This window comes from Manis javanica, chromosome 1 (assembly GCF_040802235.1).
Source record: "Manis javanica isolate MJ-LG chromosome 1, MJ_LKY, whole genome shotgun sequence".
NCBI classification, from domain to species: domain Eukaryota; kingdom Metazoa; phylum Chordata; class Mammalia; order Pholidota; family Manidae; genus Manis; species Manis javanica.
Genome location: NC_133156.1, coordinates 122,889,902 through 122,912,275, shown reverse-complemented (window position 1 = coordinate 122,912,275; position 22,374 = coordinate 122,889,902). Strand labels below are relative to the sequence as shown.

Sequence of the window (22,374 nt, the reverse complement as noted above, 5' to 3'; positions counted from 1 at the left end):
TCTTTGGAACTAAAATTCGTTGGATTCAGTGACCCAAGAACTTTTGACAACCTGAGGAAGCTTTCTTAAATTTCAGGTCTCATAACATGAGTAGAAAGTAACCTATGATAAAGGAGGAGCAGCTGTAATTACATAATAGAAGCCTAAAATACGGCTGAATACTTCTGTTCAGTACAAATTTAAACCACAACACAGACTAGCAAATATCAAAACGATCAATAATAATGTAAAGAGGCTGGCCTAAAATGCGATTACCCAGATAAAGGTAAGATAGGGTAATACGGCATGTGGAGGACAAGTCTACTGAAGATTATAACATATCCAGGATTTAACATAATCACACACTTACACACGCACATTTTTTCATTTCTTCAGTAACTCGATTCAAAAAGATTTTGTGCTAAGCATAATATAAATAAGGCATTGTGTTTCTTTGGTATAGGAGAATTCAACAATTATAAAAATCATACTTTGGATCATAAGCTGTCTTCCAAAATGAAGCATGGTGACATTATGGCCATGATCTTGAAGGATCTGAGACACCCGATCAAACAGCAGATAATGGCTTCCACCTAGGAACAATACACAGTTTCACTTTTGTAAAGATGAGAATAGAGGGTCTGAAAGTGCTGTGAGGTGGCAGGAGGGACATCTGGGTAAGACAACAGAAAATTGATAGGGAAGAAAGGAAGATGAGTTTCTTCAGTCCCTCTTTCTCACTCTGCATAACCTAAGCCCACATGCCTGCCCCTGTCTGCCCGCAACCTTGGCCTCTGCCGGTCCTCCACAAGAGGACACTGCATCTCCTTTACTGACAGAGACACCCTTTTGGTCTCCCTTGACTCTGTCTCTCCGTCAGTGTGAGGAGCTTCTCTGGGCTTAGGTTTCGTGAGTTCCTGACCCTGAGGCACAAGCTGCATGTGAGCCGGGCTCATGGAGACACCACGTTCTAAAGAAATGAGAGCGCTGGTGGTCACTGTGGCACAGTGATGTGCATGTGGATACGAAGGGTCCAAACAGACAATCAACCAGAGCTTTTTCTGGGATGCTCCTCTTTGGAAATTTATTATAGTGTAGGAGTCAGAAATATGGGGGCTTGAATTTGAGAAAAAGAAACAGCTGTTGTAGGGAAAGCATGTGGAGCCACCACTTAGAGCCAGTTGGGGCCTCTATTTTGCACATCAATTAAGACATTCAGGATGACTGTGGGGTCCAAGGGCCCGGTCTGCAGGATTCTATGTGCGTGGGACACTGGAGCATCCCCCAAAGGGGGACCACTCTTGGAGTCTAAGGAAAGAGAAGCTGAATCCTCCAGACAGGTCCAAGACCCATCATGCCACGTCTGCCTAAAACTCTGTGCCATCCATCCTGGGCCGTCTCTCTTGAATCTATGGGTCTCAGCAGCAGGAAAATCCAGACCAGAGAGAAGGCATAGATTTTGCCGAAGATGGGAAGTGGAGGGTGTTTGGGAGAGGATGGCCCACGTGACTGGGTCAGCAGAGAGGAGGATAGCACTACAGAGATAGGGTGCATGTCTGGCAATTACTCTACTTCTATCACACTTGTGTTGCCTGAGGGAACAGCACTGACAAAAATCTCAACTCCCTTACCGCTCGGCCTGCCGCCTGCTCTTGCTCACATATAAGTTGTGGAGGAAATGGGTGCAGGTGGAAGGGGTCCCTACAGACACGGCCAGTCATGTGGGTCTCGGTGAGCCAGAGCCCTTAAGGGGCAGAGACCAGGCTTCTAGCACCTCCCAAAGCGCCATCAACTCTCTGCAGAGTCGGAGGCAGGGGAGCAGGTACTTTTCAGAGGGGTAGACGGTTCTGTTCTCCATTGTCTCTATCATAAAATTTGAAGAAAAGAAAAAAGGCTTAAAAATGTGGCAAAGGATTTTTAAGTGCTGATTTTAAGAAATCCCCACTGTAACGAGTGACAGAGTGGAATCTGTGGAAGAGGATGGTTTTGACTAAGAAATCCTGGGTAAATTGCCCGGGTGCCTTTCGGGAGATGCACGGGGCTCTTGCACAGGGCACCTCATTTCCCTAACCTCAGGTTCCCTCTCAGGAAATGCAAGGACTGAGGGGACCCAGAAGGCTTCAGGATGGGTTGAATGAGGGAACCCAGAAGGCTTAAGGATGGGTTGAATAAATCTTGGGGAAACTCCATCCTATACTGACTCCTTATCCTGATTAAGATTTCGGGTTCATCATGTGTCCCCTTTTGGGCAAAAGGAAAGGAAGTGAAACTACGTCCACATTATGCAGAATTAACTGCTTCACTGTCAAAACTTCTAGCAGGACAGGTGAGAGAGAGACCCCCAGCCCAAGGACTCCCTTGCCCCAGGTCCCCTCCTTTGCCTGGGATCCCCAGGTTTCCTATTTATGAAGCATCCCAATTTGCACCACTGCCCCAGGAGCACCCGTTCTCGGCCTCCAAGGGCCTGAAATGGACTCCGCCTCGCACTTGCTGCTGGCACCCACTGCGCCCTGCTAAAGTTAGGGGTGAGCCTCCAGTGCCCTGGAGCAGGCGGCCCGCGGTCTCCAGCTGAGCCCTGGATCACAACTACTGGCCCCAGATGCGCACAATGGGACGCACGTACAGACAGATTTTTAGGAGTGCACAGGAAACCAGTGATTCTCCAGAACTCACTTCTCCTGTAGGTGGAGCCCCCTCCCGGCGCCACAGACCCCGCCGCCTCTCCCTCCTCCAGCCTGGGACACAAGCCCGGTCTGGGAAACCGCAGGCGCTGGCGCGCTGTGCAAGGGCTGCTGGCCGGAGCTCTGGCACCGGTGCCCGGGATGCGCCTGTCTCGGGATACTTGGCAGGGCACTCACCCAGTGAGGACACGGTCAGGATTTTGGCGGCCTCCGGGAGCAGGAGCGCGGGCACGAGGAAGCCCAGGAGAAACAGCGCCCGCGGCCGCGCCATGTTCGCCTCGCGCAGCTGGAGCCCAGTCCCGGGCTGCGCGCCCCGCACCCTGAGCCCCTCAAAGTTCCTGAGCCCAGGCGGACACGCGCGCCCAGCCAGGCAAGGTTTGGCGCTGGAAGTTGATCCCGCCTATCTTTATCTTCTCTCTCCCTCTGCCCCTCCTCCCTGGATGTGTGCTCCTTTGGAAATTCTGTCCTCACCTCCCCTACCAAGGGCAGTGGGAAGAACTTGGTGAGCTGATCCTTAACCCGTCCGTGTCCTTGTAATCACTACACTTTCCTCTTTGACAATACTGTGAGCCAGGAGTGGTGGGTAGAGAACTTAGGAAATCACGTCAAAAAAAGGTCACCTCCAAGTGACTGGGAACCATGTCCCTTCAGGGATCCGACACGAAGTTATGGGACCCCATCACCTTTCTGACAGCTCTAATCATCTCAAACAGCCTTCCCATTCCCGATTCCCCATATACCTGCTTAAAATCTCTTGTAGTGTTCAAGGTCCCAGGAGAAGACTCACTCCCAAAAGAAAAATGACCTACACTTACTGCTCAGTTTCTTTGAAAGAAACTTATTCATGAAAGGTGATATAGGTGCTTAGTATTAAGTATTAACCACCTGTTGAAGTCCAGGTGTTTACCTGGAGAACTGAATTTGCAAAGCTGCACCTATAATTCTGCATGAGCATCATAAAATCGGAAGGGTGTTGAGCACCACGTTCTACTTCTGTAAGTGCTTGAAAGTGTTCATCAGAAAGTTTTTTAAATTCTCCCAATCTTATTCCATTTTTTCCTGTACGTACATCCATCTATGTTTGTGCTATACTCATGTCATCACATGACTACATATATACATGTTGACGATTAAAATCTTCAAATATTTTACTTCCCAGTGAAAAAAATCATCTGTGCATCACAAAGGTGCCATTAAGCATTAACGTAATCACATCACCTTATCTGCACACCTTATCAAATTCCACCCATTCTCCCAATGCCCTACATAGTAATATGAATGTTCTGGTGCAGGAGCAAATCCAGGATCACACATTATGTTAAGTATCATGTCTATTACATCTCCTTTAGTAAGGATTGGCTTCTCAGACTTCATTTTCTTTCATGTCATTGGCATTTTAAAGAGCACAAACCATTAATTTTGTAAAATGGCTTTCGATTTGGGTTTGTCTGATGTTTTCTTATTATACTTCAGTTTAAGGTTTTTTTCAGGAAAAATGCAAAGCTGACTTTGGCTCCATCTCAGACAGGAAGCACATGATGCCAGATGCCCCCGTTATCAGTGAAGATAACTTTGATCTCTTGTGTAAAGTGGTGTCTACCAAGACTCTCAATTGTAAAGTTACTAGTTTTTATACTCTAGTGAAGAAACAAGTTGTAGGGAGACATTTTCAAAACGTAAATATTCTGTTCCTCATCAAATTCTACTCATATTATCATCTTTTACATTTCTTCCTGAATCAATGATTATTGCCATGGTGGCAGATTAATGAATTTTTAACTCCATTTTCCTCGTTTGTATCTCATGTGGATTCTGTTTAATTGCTAACCTATCTATTTCCTTTCCTACTTATGTATTTCTATTTATTTGTTATCAGTTTTTCCACCTGGAACCATATTTATTCAATGGGATATAATCTCTCACTACCATTATTTACTGGCTTGGTCCTGTGGCTTGCCCCGCTCCCATCATTTTGGAACTTTTCCTTTATTTCTTGCACATGATTTCCAGACTCATCTTGTACTTTTCTTTGTCCCTGTCTTAAAAGCATCCATATCTTAAGGAACCCTTTAGTAGGGAATGTTTGGAAACCTGGATGTCATTGGGGGAAATGTTCATTGCTAATGAAGTGCCACTGTTTATAATCCCTTTTCGATGGACATTCACGAAAGTACAGATGCAGACATGGGTATAAATATCACATACCTGTATCTCTCCTCAGAGCTATGTTTATATTTAGTTTATAACAAATAATGAATTCATACTGATATGAATGAATTCTAGTACAACACCACAGAGCTGTTGCTAACTTTCCCATTTCCACATTTGTAAACCCATTTTCCAAATTAAGAATCTAACTCTCAGCATCTTTGGTATTTTTACTCACTTGCTCAATCATACCATGCACTGAAAGAAGGTTCTTGTATACTGATCCACCAACTGTGAAAAAGAAACCTGCTCAAGAGAATACAAGATTTTTTGCATTTCTTTTTTTCTTTGGATTGACAGTACAAAGAGTGCACTGTGTACAAAATGGAATTGTTTCATTTCTTTATTTAATTTTTGCTACATAGGGATTATGGTACACCTTTAAAAAAATGTTTTAAATCCATTTGTTTGTATTCCATTTTATGTTTTCCCTCCATTTTTTAAGTTGAGGTATAAATTTGTTATATAAAACACTGACATGCTTTCAAAACCTGACCTATGTAAAAATATAAATCCACAGACCTATCACCAACTTTCCTGAACTTCCATGCTTTTCGAACAACAACCTTGTGAAGAGTCTGTCTCATTTTCCCCCACTCTCTCCCTATGTTTTTTTTTTTTGGCAAAGAAATGAAGATACACATGTATTTTTATTCTTTTCCCCTTCTCTTTTCTTAAAAGTCAGCACGCTATGTACTTTGCTCTATTTACTTAGTAATATCAGAATTCACTAAAGATTAGTTTGTAGTTGTCTTACTCATCGCATCTTATAGCTGCCTGCTCTTCCTGTGTGTGCATGTCCATAGCTTCATTCCTCAATTTTAATAGATTTTTTAAAATATTAGGAGTAGTAGTCCTTTATGCTGGATGTGTGTTATAAAATTTTTCCTCCCACTTGTTAATTGGTATTTGACCCCACCTAACAATGATTTAGTCATGGAAAAGATTTTCTGATATTGTTAAATTAGTTAAGTTTTTGTTCAATCAGGACTTTTTGCTCATATTTAGAAAGCGTTTCCATACACACAGGTTATATAAAAATTTACCTTTTTTGAACCGCTATGTTGTCATATTTTATATTAAATGTCTGATGTATTTGGAGTTTACTTTGGATGTGGTGTGAAGTGTGGACTGAATTCTAAAGGATTATCCAGTTGTCCCAGTACATTTTGTTCCAGGTGCTGTAATTCAGTTCTTGATTTTGGGATCTTATGGTTTCTAAATAGAGAGAAAGATATGTTAACGAATAATTTAAATATAGTAACAAAAATGCTTCAGAAGAGGAGGAAATGACCTCTGCTGAGAGTGTGGTGGTCAGGTCCAGCCATACTGATGTGAAGTCATGACTCTGGGTGTTGAAGAACAAGAGGAAGAGGCTTTTTAATTCCAACAAGAGCGTAATATCATTTCTGAGAGAGGACATGTAATGGCCAAAGACATGGAGATACAAACAGCATAGCACAGCATGTTGGGGTGGGGGTGGCAAAGACGCCCTCCTTCTAGGCAGGCTCCTCTGAGCCCTCTTCTGTACTAGACCTCAACTTCGCTTCTGCCTTGCCCTTAGCCTGCTGAGCCCAATTTTAGCAAAGATCCTGCTAAGCTAGTTTATGGGAAGTCCCTCTAGCCTTGTTCTCTAATCACTCTGGTCTTCCTTTGATAAGAAACCCCTTACCTTTGAAATCGAATCAAGTTCCTCTTACTAATTCTCTGTGCACTGACCCCTGACAAAGTTGGGGTCTCTTTGGCCAAGCTCTAATGAGGCTCCTGGGAGCTCTCTTTTCAAGTAGGCCCTGACTTTTGGACTTCCATGTTCATCCCTGGATTCTCAGTTTAGCAAGAATGCCACTAAGTCAGTTTACCCAGACCCTGTTCTCCATATCTGATCAGCTTCAATATCTATTTAGGTTCCTCATCTTCTATTATTCCCCAGTAAGTCTCATTACCCTGACTTGCCTCTTAGCAAGAATCCTATTAGATACGTTAAGCCAGAAGTCCCCGTTATTCCTGGTGCTTCCTCATGATTTTCCATCCACTGACTCCCACTCAGCTCCTTGGCTGTAATTCCCACTTCTTATTGTATTCAGATCGAATTGTATTCAGTCTCTCTTTCCCCTGCTGCAAGATCCTACTGCAGTGGTGTATAGACCCATCATATGTTCCCCTTGAATCAAGTCCTCCTTACCATCTCTAACAAGTATCACTGAATCTTTTGTCTTTAACAACTCCTCACTCTGCTTGTTGGCTGCTGTCCCCAGCTGTCCTTGCTGCACCCTGGGTTGAGGTCAGTTTCTCTTCCCTATGATGATACACTCTTCCTTGTTGCAATAGTCTCGTAGTTTTCTTTGCCAGGTTTAACAAGTGTCAGCCTAACTTCTCTTTAACAGGTATAGCATATGTGGAAAACGGACAAGGGGAGGATAGCTGAAGTTGTGCCTACTGAGTTGACTGGAGATAAATCACAAAGAAATTATATTCCCTGCAATGGGAGCCAGCAAAGGATTTTTTTTATTTTTTATTTTTTATTTCAGTATCATCAATCTACAATTACATGAGGAACATTATGTTTACTAGACTCCCCCCATCACCACGTCCCCCCCTCACAAATCCCATTACAGTCATTGTCCATCAGCACAGTAAGATGCTGTAGAACCACTACTTGTCTTCTCTGTGTTGCACAGCCCTCCAGGTGCCCCCCGCCCCACATCCCCACATTATACATGCTAATCATTATGCCCCCTTTCTTCCCCCCCTCCACACCCATATCTTTCCCTCCCCAGCCCTCCTTCCCAGTCCCTTTCCCTTTGGTAACTCTTAGTCCATTCTTTGGTTCTGTGTTTCTGCTGCTGTTTTGTTCCTTCAGTTTTTTTTTATTCTTACACTCTACATATAGGTGGAATCGTTTGGTACTTTTCTTTCTCTGCCTGGCTTATTTCACTGAGCATAATACCCTCTAGCTCAATCCATGTTGTTGCAAATGGTAGGATTTGTTTTCTTCTTATGACTGAATAAAATTCCATTGTGTGTATGTGCCACATCTTCTTTATCCATTCATCTACTGATGGACACTTAGGTTGCTTCCATATCTTGGCTATTGTAAATAGTGCTGTGATAAACATAAGGGTACATATGTCTATTTCAAACTGGACTGCTGCATTCTTAGGGTGAATTCCTGGAAGTGGAGTTCCTGGGTCAAATGGTATTTCTATTTTGAGCTTTTTGAGGAACCTCCATACTGATTTCCACAATGGCTGAACTAATTTACATTCCCACCAGCAGTGTAGGAGCGTTCCCCTTCCTCCACAACCTCGCAAACATTTGTTGTTGTTTGTCTTTTGGATGATGGCAATCCTTACTGGTGTGAGATGATATCTCATTGTGGTTTTAATTTGCATTTCTCTGAGGATTAGCGATGTGGAGCATCTTTTCATGTTCCTGTTGGCCATCTGTGTTTCTTCTTTGGAGAAGTGTCTGTTCAGCTTCTCTGCCCTTTTTTAATTGAATTATTTGCTTTTTGTTTGTTGAGGAATGTGAGCTCTTTATATATTTCAGATGTCAATCCTTAATTGGGTATGTCATTTATGAATATGTTCTCCCATACTATAGGATGCCTTTTTGTTCTGTTGATGGTGTCCTTTGTGTACAGAAGTTTTTCAGCTTGATATAGTTCCACTTGTTCATTTTTGCTTTTGATTCCCTTGCCCAGGGAGATATGTTCATGAAGAAGTCGCTCATGTTTATGTCCAAGAGATTTTTGCCTATGTTTTTTTCTACTAGTTTTATGTTTTCATGACTTACATTCAGGTCTTAGTTTCATTTCGAATTTACTTTTATGTATGGGTTTAGACAATGATCCAGTTTCATTCTCTTACATGTAGCTCCCCAGTTTTGCCAACACCAGCTGCTGAAGAGGCTGTCATTTCCCCATTGTATGTCCATGGTTCCTTTATCATATATTAAATGTCCATATATGTTTGCGTCAATGTCTGGAGACTTTATTGCATTCCACTGGTCTGTGGCTCTGTTTTTGGAGCAGTATCAAATTGTCTTGATTACTGTGGCTTTGTAGTACAGCCTGAAGTTGGGGAGCGAGATCCCCCCCACTTTATTCTTCCTTCTCAGGATTGCTTTGACTATTCGGGGTGTTTTGTGGTTCCATATGAATTTTAGAACTATTTGTTCCAGTTCGTCAAAGAATGCTGTTGGTGTTTTGATAGGGATTGCGTTGAATATGTAGATAGCTTAAGCAGGATGGCCGTTTTGACAATATTAATTCCTCCTAGCCAAGAGCATGGGATGAGTTTCCATTTGTTAGTGTCTTCTCTAATTTCTCTTAAGAGTGTTTTGTAGTTTTCAGGGTATAGGTGTTTCACTTCCTTGGTTAGGTTTATTCCAAGGTATTTTATTCCTTTTGATGCAACTGTGAATGTAATTCTATTCCTGGTTTCTCTTTCTGCTAGTTTATTGTTAGTGAATAGGAAAACAACAGATTTCTGTTTATTAATGTTGTGTCCTGCAATTTGCTGAGTTCTGATATTAGTTCTAATAGTTTTGGAGTAGAGTCTTTAGGGTTTTTTATGTACAATATCATGTCATCTGCATGGAGTGACAGTTTGACTTCTTCTTTATCAATCTGGATTCCTTTTATTTCTTTTTTTTGTCTGATTGCCAAGGCTGGGACCTCCAGCAATATGTTGAATAGCAGTGGGGGAGAGTGGGCATCCCTGTCTTGTTCCCAATCTCAGAGGGAAAGCTTTCAGCTTCTCGCTTTTAAGTATGATGTTGGCTGTGGGTTTATCATATATGGCCTTTATTATGTTGAAGTACTTGCCCTCTATACCCATTTTGCTGAGAGCTTTTATCATGAATGGATGTTGACTTTTATCAAATGCTTTTTCAGCTTTAATGGAAATGATCATGTGGTTTTTGTCCTTCTTTTTGTTGTTGTGGTAGATGATGTTGGAGGATTTTCGAATGTCGTACCATTTTACATCCCTCAAATGAATCGCACTTGGTTATGGTGTATGAGCCTGTTGATGTATTTTTTAATTTGTTTGCTAATATTTTGTTGAGTATTTTTGCATCTATGTTCATCAGGGATAATTACAGATATAAAATCTGTAATTTTCTTTTTTGTTGTGTCTTTGCTTGGTTTTGGTATTAGGGTGATCCTGGCTTCATAGAATTAGTCTGGAAGTATTCCCTCCTCTTCTATTTTTTGGAAAACTTTAAGGAGAATGGGTATTATGTCTTCTCTGTATGTCTGACAAAATCCCATGGTAAATCCAGCTGGCCCCGGGGTTTTGCTCTTGCATAGTTTTATGATTACCGATTCAATTTTGTTGCTGGTAATTGGTCTGTTTAGATTTTCTGTTTCTTCCTTGGTCAGTCTTGGAAGATTCTATTTTTCTAGGAAGAGTTCCATTTCTTCTAGGTTTTCCAGCTTGTTAGCATATAGGTTTTCATAGTATTCTCTAATGCTTCTTTGTATTTCTGTGGGGTCCATCGTGATTTTTCCTTTCTTGTTTGGATTCTGTTGATGTGTGTAGACTCTCTTTTTCTCTTGATAAGTCTGGCTAGGGGTCTATCTATTTTATTTATTTTCTCAAAAAACCAGCTCTTGGTTTCATTGATATTTTTCTATTGTTTTATTCTTCTCGATTTTATTTGTTTCTTCTCTGATCTTTATTATGTCCCTCCTTCTGCTGGCGTTGGGCCTCATTTGTTCTTCTTTTTCTGATTTCAATAATTGTGACTTTAGACTGTTCATTTGGGATTGTTCTTCCTTCTTCAAATATGCCTGGATTGCTATATACTTTCCTCTTAAGAGAGCTTTCACTGCATCCCACAGCAGTGGGGGCTTTGTACGGTTGTTGTCATTTGTTTCTATATATTTCTTGATCTCTATTTTAATTTGGTCATTGATCCATTGATTATTTAGGAGTATGTTGTTAAGCCTCCATGTGTTTGGGAGCCTTTTTGTTTTCTTTGTACAATTTATTTCTAGTTTCATGCCTTGATGGTCTGAGAAGTTGGTTGGTAGAATTTCAATCATTTTGAATTTACTGAATGCTCTTTTTGTGGCCTGGTATGTGGTCTATTCTGGAAAATGTTCCATGTGCACATAAGAATAGTGTGTATCCTAGTGCTTTTGGGTGTAGATTTCTGTAGAAGTCTATTAGGTCCATCTATTCTAGTGTGTTGTTCAGTGCCTCTGTGTCCTTACTTATTTTCTGTCTGGTGGATCTGTCCTTTGGAGGGAGTGGTGTGTTGAAGTCTCCTAAAATGAATGCATTGCGTTCTATTTCCTCCTTTAATTCTGTTAGTATTTGTTTCACATATGTTGGTGCTCCTGTATCGGGTTCATATATATTTATAATGGTTATATTCTCTTGTTGGACGGAGCCCTTTATCATTATGTAATGTCCTTCTTTATCTCTTGTTACTTTCTTTGTTTTGAAGTCTATTTTGTCTGAAAGTAGTACTGCAACACCTGCTTTTTTCTCCCTATTGTTTGCATGAAATATCTTTTTCCAGCCCTTGACTTTTAGTCTTTGTATGTCTTTGGGTTTCAGGTGAGACTCTTGTAAGCAACATATAGATGGGTCTTGCTTTTTCATCCAGTCTATTACTCTGTGTCTTTTCATTGGTTTATTCAGTCCATTTACATTTAGGGTGATTATTGAAAGATATGTACTTAATACCATTGCAGGCTTTAGATGCATGGTTACCAAAGGTTCAAGGGTACCTTCTTTACTATCTAACCATCTAACTTATCTCTCTTATTAAGCTATTATAAACACAGTCTGATGATTCTTTATTCCTCTCCCTTCTTATTCTTCCTCCTCCATTCTTTATATGTTAGGTGTTTTATTCTGTGCTCTTTTGTGTTTCCTTTGACTGCTTTAGTGAGTAGTTGATTTTATTTTTTCCTTTAGTTAGTATTTGGTTGGTCTGCTTTCTTTGTTGTGATTTTATTTTCTCTGGTGACATCCATTTTACCCTAGAAGTGCTTCCAGATAGAGCATTACCTTAAAAATATCCTGCAGAGGTGGATTGTGGGGGGCAAATTCCCACAACTTTGCTTGTCTGGGAATTATTTAATCCCTCCTTTATATTTAAATGATCATCATGCTGGATACAGTCTTCTTGGTTCAAGACCCTTCTGTTTCATTGCATTAAATATATCATGCCATTCTCTTCTGACCTGTAAGGTTTCTTTTGAGAAGTCTGATGATAGCCTGATGGGTTTTCTTTGTAGGTGACTTTTTTTCTGTCTCTGGCTGCCTTTAATACTCTGTCCTTGTCCTTGATCTTTGCCATTTTAATTATTATGTGTCTTGGTGTTGTCCTCCTTGGGTCCCTTGTGCTGGGAGTTCTGTGGGCTTCTATGGTCTGAGAGACTATTTCCTCCCCCAGTTTGGGGAAGGTTTCAGTAATTATTTCTTCAAGTACACTTTCTATCCCTTTCTCTCTCTTCTTCCTCTTCTGGTACACCTATAATGCAAACATTGTTCCATTTGGATTGGTCACATAGTACTCTTGGTATTCTTTCCTTCCTGGAGATCCTTTCATCTCTCTGTCTCAGCTTCTCTGTGTTCCTGTTCTCTGATTTCTATTCCATTACCGGCCTCCTGCACCTCATCCAATCTACTCTTAAGTCCTTCCAGAGAGTGTTTATTTCTGTATTCTCCCTCCTAACTTCATCCTTTAGCTCTTGCATATTTCTCTGCAGGTCTATCAGCATGGTTATGACCTTTATTTTGAATTCTTTTTCAGAAAGATTGGTTAAATCTATCTCCCCAGGCTCCCTCTCAGGGGTTGTCTCTATGATTCTGGTCTGGATCAAATTCTTCTGCCTTTTCATGGCAATAGAGGTAGTTCTGGGCAATTGGTCCGGGTGTTAGTTCGCAGAACAAAGTACCCCTCCTGATTGCTGGTTATATTGAAGGTCCTCGTAGCAGCTTTTGGTTTTATTTCCTGAGCCACCATGGGCAGGGCAGCTGTCGGGCAACCCAGAGGCCTGCTGGGAGTGGCAAGCATGCCAGGTGTGCTCGCCTGTGAGAATGGTGACCGTTGGAACACTTTCCGGACTTCCTCTGTCTGTGCACGCCGGCAGGGCCTCTGAGTCCAGACCGGGTGGCTGCGGGCAAGGCTCTTGGCAGTTGCTGTGGACGTGGCCACTCTCTAGCTGCTACCCTGCTCTGACAGGGCTGTGCCACAGGTGGAATGGATGAAAGGCTGTTTATCGCTGTGAGGGCTTCAGAGCTGTGCTACTTCCCAGGGGTCTAGAGCACATGAATTTCCACGGGTTTCCCACTGCTGGGCTGAGTGTGCTGGGGTGCTGCTGTCCAGCTGTGAAGTCCTTGTCCCTTTAAGACTTTCAAAAAGAGCTCGCTTTTCTTTTGTCCCAGGGGCACAGGCTGCGGGACTCGCTCGCAGGTTTTACTCTTCTGTTTCCCTAATATCCAGCACACCATGCGATGTGTGTACATGCTCCTGGTGCGGATGACTAGGGCTGGGTATTTAGCAGTCCTGGGCTTCCAATCCCTCCCTGCTGTGACTCTTTACCTTCCGCCGGGGAGCTGGGGTTGTGGGGGAGCTCGGGATCTGCTGGGCCACGGATTGTATCTTACCCACTTCATGAGGTGCTGAGTTCTTGCAGACGCAGATGTAGCCTGGCTGTTCTACTGTATCCTCTGGTCTATCTTTTAGGAATAGTTGTATTTGTTGTATTTTCAAAAATATATATGGTTTTGGGAGGAGATTTCCACTGCCTTACTCACACCGCCATCTTGGCTCCTCCTCCCTCTCAGCAAAGGATTTTTTTTCTTTACTTATTTATATTAAGTATTAAGATATGATTGCTATACACTCTTATGAAGGTTTCACATGAAAAACAAGGTGGTTCCTACATTCCCCCATATTATCAAGTCCCCACCCATACCCTGTCCATCAGTGTAGTAAAATGCCACACATCGACTATGTGCCTGCACTGTGCTACACTCTTCTCCCCGTGATCCCCAGCACCATATGAACTAAACATAGTACCCCTCAATCCCCTTCACTCTCCCTCCCCATTCACCCTCCCACACCCCTCCTCTTTGGTAACCAATACTTCATTCTTGGAGTCTTCACTAAATGTTTGATGAAACTCAGCGGTGAAGCCATCTGCTCCAGGTGTTTTGTTCTTTGGTCTGTTTTTGATTGCCAGTTCGGTGTTATTGCGGGTAATTGGTCTATTCATATTTTCTGTTTCTTCCTTGGTCAGCCTTGGAAGGTTGTGTTTTTCTAGAAAGTTGTCCATTTCTTCTAGGTCATCCAGTTTGTTAGCATTTAATTTTTCATAGCATTCTCTAATAATTCTTCATATTTCTGTGGTGTCTATAGTGATTTCTCCTTTCTCATTTCTGATTCTGTTTATGTGTGTAGACTCTCTTTTTTTCTTGATAAGTTTGGCTAGGGGTTTATTTATTTTGTTTATTTTCTCAAAGAACCACCTCTTGTTTTCATTGAATCTTTCTATAGTTTTATTCTTCTCGATTTTATTTATTTCTGTTCTTCTTCTACTGACTTTGGGCTTCATTTGTTGTTCTTTTTCTTGTTTCATTAATAGTGAGTTTAGACTGCTTATATGGGATTCTTCTTTTCTGAGGAAGGCCTGTATTGCAATATACTTTCCTCTTATCATGGCTTTGACTGTGTCCCACAGATTTTATGGTGTTGAATTGTTGTTGTCATTTATCTCCATATATTGCTTGATCTCTGTTTTTATTTGGTCATTGATCCATTGGTTATATTGGAGCATGTTGTGAAGCCTCCATGTGTTTCTGGGAATTTTATTTGCCTTGCATAATTTATTTCTACTTTCATACCTTTGTGATGTGAGAAAATGGTTGGTACAATTTCAATATTTTTGAATTTACTGAGGCTCTTTTGGTGGCCTTGTATATGATCTATTCTTGAATATGTTCCATGTGCACTTGAGAAGAATGTGTATTTTGCTGCGTTTGGGTGTAGAGTTCTGTAGATGTCTGTTAGGTCCATCTGTTCTAATGTGTTGTTCAGTGCCTCTTTGTCCTTACTTATTTTCTGTCTGGTTGACCTGTCCTTCAGAGTGACTGGAGTGTTGAAGTCTCCCAGGATGAATGCATTACATTCTATTTCCCCTTTTAATTCTGTTAGTATTTGTTTCACATATGTAGGTGCTCCTGTGTTGGGAGCATCGATAATTATCATGGTTATATCATTTGTTGGATTGACCCCTTTATCATTATGTAATGTCCTTCTTTGTGTCTTGTGACTTTCTTTGTTTTGAATTCTTATCTGATGCATGTACTGCAACTCCTTCTCTTTTCTCTCTATTAGTTGCACGGAATATCTTTTTCCATCCCTTCACTTTTAGTCTGTGTATGTCTTTGAGTTTAAAGTGAGTCTCTTGTAGGCAGCATATAGATGGGTATTGATTTTTTATCCATTCATTGACTCTATGTCTTTTGATTGGTGCATTCAGTCCATTTACATTTAGGGTAATTACAGATAGGTATGTACTTATTGCCATCTCAGACTTTAGATTCATGGTTACGAAAGGTTCCTTTTTTCTCTCTGTGCCTCAGTTTCTTTGTATTTCTCTTCACTGGTTTCTATTTAATTTATCATCTCCTCCACCATATCCAACCTGCTTTTAGTACTAATACCCTCCATTTTGTTCTTCAATGATGGTATCTCTGACCAGAATTCAATCCTGAGTTCTTGGGTATCTTTCTGTACCTCCATTAGCATGTTAATGATTTTTATTTTGAACTCCCTTTCAGCTAGAGTCATGAGGTCCATGTAATTTAAATCTTTCCTGGGAGCTCTATTAATTTATCAGGGATCGAAGTGGAGTGGTATTGGGGCCTGGGTGTAGGAAAGAGTCCTGCTTCCCCACTGTTATGCCTGCCTCCACTGCCTGAACCAGTGGGCCGAGCACACAGGCATAAGCTTTTATCCCAGAGCAGCTGGATATGGATCCCTGCTTTCCACAAGTGGCTGAAATCACAATCTCTCCAGGAACTCCGCATTTCCAAGCTTTCCAACCCTGTAATCATGAGAGTATCATCAAAGCACCATGAAATGTAGGTTTGTGCTCCCAGAGCAGAACTCCGGAGTTAGGTATTCATCAGTCCCAGGCCTCCCCTCCCTCCCTACTCAGTTTCCCTTCCTCTCCCCGGTGAGCTGGGGTGGGGTAGGGGCATGTGACCCGCCAGGCAGAGCTTTGGTACGTTACTCTGTTCCGTGAGGTTTGCTCTTTTCTCCGGCTGTAGTCTGGCACCGTCCTCTTTCCTGTTGCTGTCTCATGATTAGTTCTACTAATTATATGCAGTTTTAGGAGGAAGCATCTGTCTTACCGCTCGTGCCACCAGCTTTAATCCCTTCTCCCAGCAAAGGATTTTAATAAGGGAGTGCTGAGATCAGATTTCCACATTGCCAAGACCACATTGCAAGGCTGTGGAAGATGCTTGGAGGGAAGAAACTGGGGGAACATTCTCCTTGGATCACTGGCTGCTACTGATGTTATTTCAGGGATGGGGATGGGCCTGAGGAAGCACTTGCCACAGAGTTCGCCTTAATGAATGACCAGATGTTGGGAGAATACAGCAAGCTGCAGGTGGAGAGAGGGAGGTACCAGCCAGGGAGCCTCATCCTACCATCCCAGTGCTGGTCATTTTGAAATAAAATTGTAGCTATTGATTCAAGTAGGACGCAAGGGATTTCCACATCTTCACTTGAGGAGACTATTGCTACAGACCGTTTCAAGGGTTTCATAGGAAATACAAAAATAAAACCTTGTCTCACACACATGCAATCCCCCTGAGGACCTAAACTTGCGCCTGTGACATGCTCCTTGCAACATCAGAACTCACAGGAAGGGTAGAAACTAGCCACCCAGTACTGCAGACTCCCAGAGAAAATATTTTCTTAGAATTGGCAAATGGGAGGACTTGCCTATTTCTTCAAGAAGTATTTCTAGCAGATGTTTCATTTTTTTATTTTAATTATTACAAGATCTGTTTCAGGAACCTAAAAGTAAGCAATCCAAGACTATGGTTCTCCCAGGGCCACTACATATGTCTGAAGTTTTCTTCTCTATATTTTAAAGTCCTCAGACAACATAAATCTGAAAATTTTAGAACGAGCATTAATTTCATCTAATGGAGAAGCAAATATGATAACATAGTCACTTGAAAATGAAATATTTCTTGAAAAACTTGTACAAGAAAGGCAATTTTGTACATCAATTTACAAAAGAAGAACACAACAAAAGAAATTATATATATAAATGTTATATAGATACATAGAAGGAGAGGTGTGGGGAGAAACTTCTGTAGACATGATAGAGCCATCAAATCAGCAATCCACGGGCTGCCTCCACACTTGGTCTAGACTTGAAAAACCAAACAAACAAACAAAAACCCACGTGTTAAAGCCATACTTTCTCTGGTTCGTGTTACTAGGGACTGAATGTTATTCCTAAGGGATTGCCTGCACAGATGTTCTCTGCCATGTAGGGGTGGCGGATGGAAAGGTTCCAAACCGAAGAAGGTCTCAGCACTGCTTCAGACACGGGGCCTGAAGCCCCAAAGCCATACATGGAGGTGCCAGGCACCACATGAGGTTTCTGTGACCGCATTTTGAAGAAAGGGACTCTTGAAAAGGGAAGTGTAATCACAGGAAAGCACAGCATGGATTGAGGGTCAAAGTCCGCCAGGCCTGCCAGCAAAGGAGGTGCTCCCTGCAGGAGGGCCCACCTCGGGGCAGAGAGCACAGCGTGGTCCTGGGAGGGGCTGGCTCTGACCAACTACAGGACAGAGGCAGGGGGTGGGTCAGGGAATGGGAGTTACTGTTTAATCGGTGCAGTTTTACTTTGGGTAGGAGAAGATGACCTGGAATTGGATGGTAGGGATGTGTGGCAGGTAGTGAGGCATGACAAAGTGAAAGCATGAAGGTCACTGAACTGTGTATTTAATAATAAAAATGGAAGCTCGTATGCGATGTCTATTTTACCACAATTAAAAAAAAATCCCAGCAGTGCATCTAAGGCTGTCTAAACAGAGGCAGAATAGTGAGGAGCAATTTTCTGGCCACTGTTAAGTGGCTGTGAGAAAGGGACACCAGGTGCGGCTCATGCAGGGAATCCTTCTAAGAGCCACTGTCTCCCAACCCTCCCTCCACAAAATTCATATGGACTCAGGCCTCCTTCAGCTTCCTGGTAACACAGAGCTACCTGGCTGCCATGCCCAGCAGTTTCCCACAGAGCCACACGGGGACCAGGGTGACCAAGAGCAGAAACAAGAAGACATCTAACAGATACTGCACATGCCACAGGTGCTGCAAGGCGTAAGGCTTGATGTCTGCTGCACCCCCCGTCTGGAGGATGTGGTCAATACAGCCCACCAGCCGCTGGGCAGGGGTTAGGGGGTGGGAGCGACTGATGATGCTGGCGGCCACCGCTGCTGATTTGTACCTGTAGGGAAGACAGGGCATGGCATATTCAGGAGAATCACAAGTCTTAGCAACCTGGCATCACACAGAACACGCACTTTACAATGTATACACAAAAGACTCAGTGTCAAGGAAAGGTTGTTAGCCTGGTCTTGCCAGTGTCTAGGTGGGTTTCTTGAAAAGTTCAAACTGATACCTACATGCAAAGAACCATGCTCAGTGCTAAACTGTAAAAATGTGACTACATCAGTCAAGACTAGTCTCCACCCAGGTAGGCTTATGGCACAGTAAGGGAAAAGTACATATGTGTATACATGATGTACTACATTCATGAGACAGGGTTTCTATCCTTGAAACCCTATAAGATATTCTACTTTGGTTACAAAATAACATGTTGTGTCTGATGGAAATTTACCTTGGGATCAATGGGTTCCTTTTACTGACTCACATACCAGAAATTTATTCAAAGTTACTTTGTGGCAGCCCTGAGTGGGGGGGGCCCTGGGAACATAGTGGAAACGAGACACAGGTTGCTATCTGGGGGAGCTGAGGTTCTGCACTCTAGTGTGGGGGGACAGACAAAAACTAAAACGTAAAGAAATGGGGTAGTTACAGATCCCAAGGATTGTTAAGAAGAAAATAATGAATCACAATGGGAGTGGGTGGGAGAGGAGCCCAAGTAGGACTGTCAGAGTGGGAGCCACCCCTCTGAGGAGTCGACATTGCAGGGGAGACCTGAATGTCATCAGGAGCTGCCTGTGAGCAGAAGGGGAGGATGCTGCAGGGCGCAGCACAGACAAAGGGCCTGACGTGGGGACAGTGCGGCATGTTGGGGGCAGAAGGGCTACCTCCTGCCTCAGTTGGAGCCCGACTACACAAGTACCTATGAAATATAATGAGTTCCCAGAGACTCCCTGTACGTAGGTCATGTCCCTCACCACTCCTCAAGCAGATTATTCTCAGCCTCTAACCTAAATTGTCTGGGCTTCCTTTCCCAGGAAGCAAGTCCGGGGTCAGGATCATACACATACATTATTCTGTGTCTAGGAAGCTTCAGTCTATTTTGCAAACAAGATCCACACAGTACCCTTGATGTTTACTGACTTCATGCAGCGTATGTGCCCCCAGGTCCGAAGAGCCACGTACCTCTTGTCTTCTATGACTTTCTTCATCTTCAGAGCCAACATCTCAGCCTTCAGCTGCTTTAACTGCAGGGAGACACCTAAATTTTTGACTTCTATTCGGACCACATTATCATGCTGGTCTGAAAGGACAGGAATCCCCACCATAGGAACGCCATGTTGGATGGCCTCCATTATGCTATTCATTCCACCATGGGTGACAAAAAGACGGATGCGAGGGTGAGCTGTTGGAAATAAAGAGAGCAGAACATTTCAGAATGGGAAGTTTCAGAACAATGGGAAAAGCAGCAAGGGCAGAAGAAAATATGGGATGTCGAAGTGTTTTGGAGAAAACGAATTTATTCATTTAGCCTAGGACACACTCAAGTTGACAGGTTCCAGGACACAAGATCCTGGGCTTGTCTCTGAGCAGAGATGCCTCTAAGTCTGTGTCATCCAACTAAGGCTTAGATCCCAGGGATGCTTCAAAAGAGAGTGATAAGAGAGGCATATCCCACCTCCTGCCCATGAATCCATCCACCCATCCATCAGTCCACCCATCCATCATCCATCAATCCATCCGTCCATCCATCCACCCATCCACCCATTCACCCATCCATCCGTCCACCCATCCATCCATCCATCCATCCACCCATTCCCTTATCCATCCATCCATCATCCACCCATCCATCCATCCATTCCCTTATCCATCCATCCATCATCCATCCGTCCATCCATCCACCCATCCATCCATCCATGCACCCATCCATCCATCCATTCACCCATCCATCCATCCATCATCCACCCATCCATCCGTCCACCCATCCATACATCCATCCACTCATTCACCCATCCATCCATCCACCCATCCATCCATCCATCCACCTGTCCATCCATCCACCCATCCATCTGTCCACCAATACATCCATCCATTCACCCATCCATCCATCCGTCCGTCCATCCATCCATCCTAACTTCTCTCTTCACTCTGCCTCTGATTTCGCATTTCTGTCTGTTTCCCCCGTAACGTCTCCCAGGGTGCTCTCTCTCCATTCCTCTCCTTCTGTTCCTCCCTCCCTCTCCATCTCCCTCTCCACTTCTTTCTGTGTGCCTGGCCCTGTCTCTCTCTCCCATTCTCTATCTCTCTGACTCTCTAGGTCTCCCTTTCTCTCCTCCACTGTGCATTCATTTTCCTCTTATCTGAATTCTTCACACTTTCACTGACATCAAAATGCATGTGACACTTATAAAACTTAATCATGCACTTTCTCCTCAATTTTATGAAAAATCCTTTAAAGTAGGAATGATGGACTACATACCTCAGTATTTTCACTTCCTTTCTACCCACCCTACCCTTAGACAACAGTAAAGCAAGTGTTGACAACGAGTTCATTTCAAACTCAACTTCTCAAAAGCAACGTGCACCAGAATGTACTTCTATTACCCTGAAAATGGGAATCCTTTCCCCTACCCCATGCTCTATGAATCAAATATGCAGCACTTCCTCTCTCTTAAATTCCCAATATGTTTTGAGCCATTATCTCAATTAGGAACTTGTGATGCAGTCCGTGGCTGTGGCAGTGAGGGGTGGGCCCAAAACAGCACAGGGACAAAGGGAACCTGAGGGTGTAAGGGCTCCCTGTTTACAGAGAAATGATGGGCTGCATAACTGGCTGGAGGTCACCTAGCCTGGCACTCAGATAGCTTGGTGCCCCCACCAGATACCATGGACATCCACACTCTGAAGGTGTGACCTGCTCATGCCTTATGTGTCTAAGGAGGATGATCAATATGTGTGGGTGTTTGTATAATGGCAAGTGGCTAAACAGGTGCTCAAGAGGCCACAGAGAAGAGTGGCAACATGTCCCCTGTTATGTGTTCTATGAGTTCACATTCTGCCTTGGATTGCATTTGGGTGAATTTGCTTAGTGCCAAATATGGCATGGTCAAAAAACCTGACAAAAATATCACTCTGGCTGCAGGTATCAGGACTGGAATAGAAAGGCTGTTGCTGCCATGTTGGAAAGATAACCTGTTTTCTCAGAAGGTGCCGCTGCTTCTTTGGCTTGTCCTCTGAAGATTCCATTCAGTTATCTACTGTCCTCTTGCTGATGGGTTTGCCCCAGTAAATCAGCACCCTGATGAGTCCTAAAATCACATAAATGGAAAGAGACAAGCAAACCAGGGCACCCCTTACCCAATAGGTGGTTCTGAGGAAGCCAGTCCACGATTTTCACATTTGTTGCCAACTGGATGTCCTTGGGCCAATGAAGAGACTTACATGACCATATCACCCCTTGGGAAAGATGAGTAAAGGCATTGTTCATCTCCATGAGAGCCTCCTGGGACTGATAGGTGCTCACCATGGAGCCCAGGGCCACCAGGACAAAGCCAGAGTCACCAAACTTGGCAATGAAATGCTCAAATTCCTGAAGACAGGGAAGAAAGGAAATAGGTTAATGACATCTGCAAAAGCATAGACAACCCGAAATTAAAGTCACTGTTTACTGAATTCACCCTCCTGTCAGTGCCTAGAGCTCATTGTCTTGAGATTTACCTCATGTTCCCTGGACAGCTCAGTGTCTTCTGTACGATGCTCACATCCACTGTGTCTGGATGACCTTGAAGTCATTTTTGAGAACCTCAAGTCACATTTTCCCATATAAATAGCTTTTTAAATCACAAAGGGGTGTGACGGGAGCTTTAGATTATGGCGCCACAAGATCATGTGCCACAAGAGCCTACATTGCACATGAAGTACTGCAGGACTGACATGTAGATCCAGACCTCTGTGTATAACAATGCTTTATGGAAGAAAGAAGTTGAGATGGTAGGAATCTCTTTCTTCATTAAAAACATGACCTAGTTCCAGGGTCCTCATCCCTCACTGTTGGTCTGGAGTG

At 43.1% G+C, this 22,374-nt stretch overlaps 2 protein-coding genes across 2 annotated transcripts in view; both read right to left on the bottom strand.

Moving 5' to 3' along the window:
- Nucleotides 1-3,078, bottom strand: part of LOC140849575 (UDP-glucuronosyltransferase 3A1-like) — a 47,641-nt gene extending 44,563 nt beyond the window's left edge. Inside the window, exons 1-2 of the mRNA XM_073237144.1 lie at nt 2,838-3,078; nt 471-572 (exon numbers count right to left, since the gene is read on the bottom strand). Coding sequence (XP_073093245.1) covers nt 471-572; nt 2,838-2,931 — 196 coding nt within the window. The 5' untranslated portion in view covers nt 2,932-3,078. The remainder of the gene's footprint in view (nt 1-470; nt 573-2,837) is intronic.
- Nucleotides 3,079-18,128: 15,050 nt separating this feature from the next.
- LOC108385803 (UDP-glucuronosyltransferase 3A2-like) lies at nt 18,129-22,075 on the bottom strand. The gene is made up of 3 exons (XM_037004437.2): nt 21,669-22,075; nt 19,497-19,716; nt 18,129-18,372 (listed from the first exon to the last, which is right to left on the bottom strand). Exons 1-3 carry the CDS (start codon nt 21,835-21,837, stop codon nt 18,129-18,131), a joined length of 633 nt encoding a protein of 210 aa, XP_036860332.1. The 5' UTR covers nt 21,838-22,075.
- Nucleotides 22,076-22,374: the final 299 nt, after the last annotated feature.